Source organism: Sinocyclocheilus rhinocerous, unplaced genomic scaffold, assembly GCF_001515625.1.
Source record: "Sinocyclocheilus rhinocerous isolate Xijiao unplaced genomic scaffold, SAMN03320098_v1.1 scaffold167, whole genome shotgun sequence".
Lineage (NCBI taxonomy): Eukaryota > Metazoa > Chordata > Actinopteri > Cypriniformes > Cyprinidae > Sinocyclocheilus > Sinocyclocheilus rhinocerous.
In genome coordinates this window covers 393,855-400,250 of record NW_015634008.1, presented here as the reverse complement: position 1 = coordinate 400,250, position 6,396 = coordinate 393,855, and the positions used below count along the sequence as shown (strand labels likewise).

Sequence of the window (6,396 nt, the reverse complement as noted above, 5' to 3'; positions counted from 1 at the left end):
CACTCCAAAGAGAAAGGAAAAAATGAAATCGCATCATATGACCCCTTTAAATATGTCTATATAGTTTTTATTATTTATTTTTTTTCAGTTTTAGTTTTTATATAACCCATTTTGTTTTTAGTTTCAGTTTTTTTTTTACATCAAGTTAAACCATATGAACTAAACTAAACTAGTAGAAAAATGAAAAATATTGCCTTAACAACTAGCTGAAAAAAATAATTTTATTTTAAGTTACATTTTATTTTATTTCATATACTGAAATCTTTTTAATGGTTTTACTTTTAGTTAATTTAATAGAGAATACGAATGTGACGTCACGTCGCGTTGAATTCTGGGTAACCTTGTTGGTAGACGCCATATTGAAAGGATCGCGCTTATTTTCTGCTAGTGTGTTTGATGCGGTGTTTTGACTTTCTTTTGCGATTTTGGAAAATAGCGCTATGGTTGGTAATTCCTGCTGCATTAAAAACTGCAATAGCAAGTCACACAGTCGTTCAGGAAAAAACTGAACAATCGGATAAGTTTTTTCCAACTTGTAAACAACGCGAAGGAAAACATGTTGAGGAGGTTACGAGAAGACGTCGCATGGCGTGGATTGCGGCAACAAGACGAAAAGACATAAGTTATAGCAACATCTCTAAGTTGTGTTCTCTGCGTTCTCTGCATTTTCAACCAGGTGAGTCCCATGGTTTGCAATTTTGTTTTGAAATTTCCTGGTCTTATGAGTCTTATGACGTTATGAAGTACGAACTTTTTGGTCCTGTTTCACAGACAGGGCTTAGCTTAAGCCAGGAGTAGGCCTTAGTTAAAATTAGGTTACGTAAGCAGCTTTTATTTAAAAAAAAAACACCAAACTGCTGTGCATCTTGAGAAAAACCAATGGCACTGACATATTTTAATTGTGGTAAAACCATGGTTCATTTTTGTTAGGGTCTTCTGAATTGTAGTAAAAGTAGTAAAACCATGGTTCATTTTTGTTAGGGTCTTCTATCAGCATGAGATACTGCTGAAAGGTTTCCATCTTTTGGGCCACAATTAAGTGAAAGTTTCAGACCAAAACAGGTTTGCACGTCACTTAAGGAGACATGGGAGGTCTGGAGTCCGGACAGGAGAGAAAGTGGATGACAGGGTGCAAAGTGAAGCAGTGGAGAAAGCACAAGAAGATGAAGAGGTACAACTGAAAGAGAAGATGCATTTTATTGTTTAAGATGTAACATGGTATATGAACACAACTTTTCCAAAAGAAAAATATTGTCCTTTTTTAAGGACATTTTTATTTTCATCAGACTACATGTTGTAACTCAAAACACAATTTTGCTACATTCTAAACATCTTTGTAAGTTTATTTAGAATATATAAAGTTTAGTCAAACGGATTACTACTATCAACTGTTTGGTTACCAACATTCTTCAAAATATCATCTTCTGTGTTCAGCTGAAGAAAGAAACTCATACAGGTTTGGAATAACATGAGGGTATGTAAATGATGACAACGTTCATTTTTGGGTGAACTATTCCTTTAAACATTGTAGCCATGTGAATTTGTGTGCTTTACATTGAACAGTTTGTACAATGTTTTTGATGAAAAAACATTCTTTAATGCTTGACTGAACTGTTTTATACAACTTTCTACTGCCTGGCGGCTGCAAGTCCACTGTCAGGAACCATTGATTTATGGCAGATTTATGTTGCTCTCCTTCCACTCTATACGGGAATAATAATATTATTTTTTATTGTACATCTGTTCATATGACTTTATTCTTTTACATATTCGATGTTTTATGGAGTGATATGGAACCCGTTCAATTCGGAGCTGAAAGTGACTGGCTGCACTGAAGCGGCAGTAACCCACCAGTCCGGATCACGGTCATTTGAACACTTTATTTGTGATAAACCTCCCTAAAATGTCCACAGTTTAAAAGACTAGACTTATAATAATATATAATAATCATAAAATAATATAGTTAATTGCAGAGACAGTGGTAGGGAACGCGTTAAACTCGGAGCGCTCTTGCGGCTGGCCGATTGAGCAGCCAGTGCAAGCGGCAATAACCTGCCAGTCTGGATCACGGCCATTTGAACACTTTATTTGTGATAAACCTCCCTAAAATGTCGATCATGTAAAAGAACAGACCCATAAGAATGAATTCATAATCATAAAATAATATATTTCCTTGCAGAGAGAGTGGTAGAGAACGTGTTATACTGGCAGCTTCATAGCGGCTGGCTAGACTAAAGTGTCAGTAACCCACCAGTCGGGATAACAGTTATTTGACCACTTTAATCGGGATAAACCTCCCTAAAACGTATATCATATAAAATGATAGATTCATATGAATATAGCCTATACATAATAATAAAATAATTTATTTTCTTGCAACGGGAGTGGTAGAACGCGTTAATCTTTAAGTTTAAGAGTGACTGGCTGGATGAGCGTCCAGCGAAGCGTCAGTAACCCACCAGTCGGGATCACGGCAATTTGACGGCTTTAATCGGGATGAATCTTCCTTAAACGTCAATCATATAAAATAATAGATTCACACGAATGCATTAATAATAATAAAACAATGAATTAAATTGTAGTGAGAGTCATATGGAACGCGTTAAACTCGCAGCTCAATAGCAGCTGGCTAGACTGAAGAGTAGGCAACCCACCAGTCGGGATCACGATCATTTGAACACTTAAATCAGGATAAAACCCCCTAAACCGTATATGATCTTAAAGAATAGATTAATGAGAATATATTTATAATAATAATAATAGTAATGCATTTCCTTGCAGCTAGAGTGGTAGAGAACGCGTCAAAATTAGAGCTCAATTGCCACTGGCTGGACTGAGCGGCCAGAGAAGCGTCAGACCCACCAGTCGGGATTACGGCCATTTGTCTCCTTTATTCAGGATAAACCTCCCTTATACGCCTATGATATAAAAGAATACATTCATAAGAATACATTAATAATAATAAAACAATGAATTTCATTGCAGTAAGAGTCGTTAAACTGGCAGCTGGCTGGACGGAAGCGGCAGTAACCCACCAACCGGGATCACGGCCATTAGACTACTAATTAAACCTCATTACAATATATTCACTATATTCACAATAATAAAATTATGCATTTCCTTGCAGCAGGAGTGGTGGGGAACGCATAGTAGCTTAAAAAGCTTAAAAAGTCTGACTGGAGGAAACTGTTATAGGAGGACATGAACGCAAATAATATATTAATTGACTCAAAGTTGTTTACAAAAACAATGTAGAAATAACAAAAATAAAATCAGAATGATTTCCTTGGAATGAGAGGCAGCAGAGGCTGGCTGGTTGAGCGTCCAACAAAGCATCAGTAAGCAACCAGCCGTGATCACGTTCATTTGACTGCTTTAGTTGGGGAAAAAAACCTAAAAGGTCAATCATCCAAAAAAACAGAGTCATAAAAATATATTCATAATAAAATAGTGTATTTCCTTGCAGGGAGAGTGATAGGGTAGGCGTTCTACTCGCAGATCTACAGCGGCTGCCTGAAGCTGCCACCAGCCAGTGAATCAGACTGGCAGCTGCCACCAGCCACTGGCAGGTCACATGACCTGTCAGTGGCGGCTCCTGCCAGCCAGTTGAAGATTGAACCCCCACTCACAAAACGGGGACAAAAATATACAGGTTTGGAACGACATGAGGGTGAGTAAGTAAATAATGACAAATTTCATTTTTGGGTGAAGGATAGCATGTAAGCTACAAGGAATGTCTTTCCAGAACTAAAAATGGTTTATATGACTTCGCAATATACCTACTAATAAACTCAGTTTATCATCATGATGACTTGACAAGAAGAAACATTCACGTTTGGACTGTCGAGAGAGTTTGAGGAGTGAATTGCGCTGAGCTCCAGCCGCAGAGTGGAGCAGTGTTTTATGTTGAGTCACTGGGAGAGGGAGAGAGAGAGAGAGAGAGAGTTCTCTCACTTAACAAACAAAACAGCAGCAGATCTGCGGGCATACACAAATACACGCAGGCTCTATCCTTCCACCTGCCGCGGGAGACACTTTGATGGTCGCAGTAGGTTAAATTAACCGGATTACCGAGAAGGACGCGAACTCCGCTCTGCTTCATTTTAACGCGGACTTGCGACGATATCTATGCATTATTTAGACTGAAATAAGCAAAAAATGACGGAGCTGAGACGGCGAGGAGGAGGAGGAGATCCTGACGGCACTGAAAACATCAGTGACAAGGTAATTTATAGAGCACGCGCTCATTCGGGAGGCTTATTTCTCTCAGTCGACTGCGAATGACCTTCTAGCTATGCAGCTAACGAGCAACCAGTCAGACAGCTTCAGCCTGAGAAGATATTACACAAAACAGCTTGTTTACAACATTAGGATTGTAAATGGCGCCTTTGTGTTCGGGGACTGTGCCTTTAATTTATCTAATCTTTAAATTGTCGGTTGCCTCATATGAAGTTGCTGAGCCAAACACACTGCAAAGCCAGAGTGTCAGTGGCTGTGTCGCAAAACCTATTGAGCTGCCTACATACAGCATTTTTGGTTATCATAGACGCTTCTGGAACGTTCTATTTTGACCATCTCATATAGATAGTTTTTTTTCATGCCTAAAATGCTGTCTAGGTAGTAAGGGGTGTAACGGTACACAAATATGACAGTTCGGTACATACCTCGGTTTTAACGTCACGGGTCGGTATGATTTCGGTACAGCAGGGGGAAAAACTAAACTTTTTTTTTTTATTATTGTTTACTGATCAAGTTGCTCTTTCTTTAAATACATTCAGTTATAGTTTAAATTTTCTTAGTGATAAAAATCTACCTCAGCTTATGCTTAAAACTATAGGGAGCCCTTTCATTAAAGCAAGTAACAGTGATTAAAACAATGGTAATGTGTGTGAATAGAGTATTAGTAATGTAAGCGAGATTAGCGGCAATCACGCTGGCGATGCTAGCGGGCTATATGCTAATAGCAGACTCGGGAAGTCAAAATAGAACTAGTGATAACAAGGCGCTCTGATTGTTTTTGTTGTAGAATACGATAGGGGATATATTCACACGTTATAGAAACGAAAATGGTGTATAAAATTGATTTTAAGATAAAAAATTAGACGACAAAGAATTAACTTGACGGAGCTCAAACTCAAAACACACGGCAGCAACAAACAGGAAGTGATGTGTCAGTATCCTGTTTCAAACAAGGATTTTTTTCTGCTGTGGAGCAGAAAGAAGTTGACAGTCTCGGTTTCCATTCATTTTCATTGCTTTTTTTTGTACATTGAAAGTGAATGGTGACTATCATCATTCTTTTTTATGGAAGAAAGTTGTGCAGGTTTGATAGGAGATGAGAGTGGGTCAATGATGACATTTAAAAAAAAAAATTTGGGGGGTGAATTATTGCTCTAAGGGCAGCCAAGTTATTGTAACATTTTCAAGATTCAGTCATATCAGAGAAATGTAACATTGTCCTCTGTAAGAATTTTATTGTGGCAACCGTTTCAAATGATCAACATTTTTTTATTGTGAAACATATTTGGTGACATTGAGCTTGTTGTGACATGACTAAAGCTCCAGAGTGCGGGAAAGTAAACTCATTACGCACATCTTGAGCTGAAAAATCAATTTAGTTTTAGAAGTATATGTTTGTTATATTGGGACATATTTATTTAAGAGCTGCAAGATAAGTTTTGGGGTCAGCTAGTATTAGTAGCTTTTATTAGTTAAGAATTGATTGAAGGCAGGTGCTTTAGTTCAAATTGTGAAAGTGTTCAATGTCAATATTTTTCAGTAGTCAGTTTCTTTGTTTTTATGAATACCAGACACATGGGGTTATGTGCTTTGCTTTTAGAATACCTAACATATCCTAACAGAATCTGTTTACAAATCCTGTTGCTGAAATGTTGCATCTGCTGAGCTGCACTGTGTATAAAGAGGTGTTAATATTTGTTATATAGTGTATGTATCTGTATCTGATTGAGTAGATCTTCCCTGGAAATGATGTGGTTTGGTTGATAGCTGAGCGTTAGCATAGATCACATGTGACAACAAATCACTTGGCCACAGTGTGGAAAAACTGAAAAGGGAGTAACACAGCGGCCATCCTGGAAATGGATGAATTGAACTCGTGACTCCGTAATTACAAAAGTTTTAGTCACAGACAAGGCTTTTGAAGTAGATCTCTGCATGAAGGCTGTCATGTCTTTACACTGTTTCCCCTGGAGAAGTTCCCTACAAGTAGCTAGGGCTGGGTATCGAGTTCGATACTTTTTAGGCACCGACCGAATTGCCTCGATACCATCGAGAATCGAAAAACGGTCGTTCGGTCGGTACCAAATTTCGATACCTAAGGGGTTAATCTCATCAACGTCAGTAAGGCGCAGATCGATCAGTGTTTGACATCCGCGA

The 6,396-nt window shown here is 38.2% G+C and overlaps 1 protein-coding gene across 1 annotated transcript in view; it reads left to right on the top strand.

The window, feature by feature from the left end:
* Window positions 1–3,941: 3,941 nt before the first annotated feature.
* LOC107744867 (phosphatidate cytidylyltransferase 1-like) overlaps window positions 3,942–6,396 on the top strand; it is a 30,174-nt gene continuing 27,719 nt past the window's right edge. Inside the window, exon 1 of the mRNA XM_016558684.1 lies at window positions 3,942–4,224. Coding sequence (XP_016414170.1) covers window positions 4,159–4,224 — 66 coding nt within the window. The 5' untranslated portion in view covers window positions 3,942–4,158. The remainder of the gene's footprint in view (window positions 4,225–6,396) is intronic.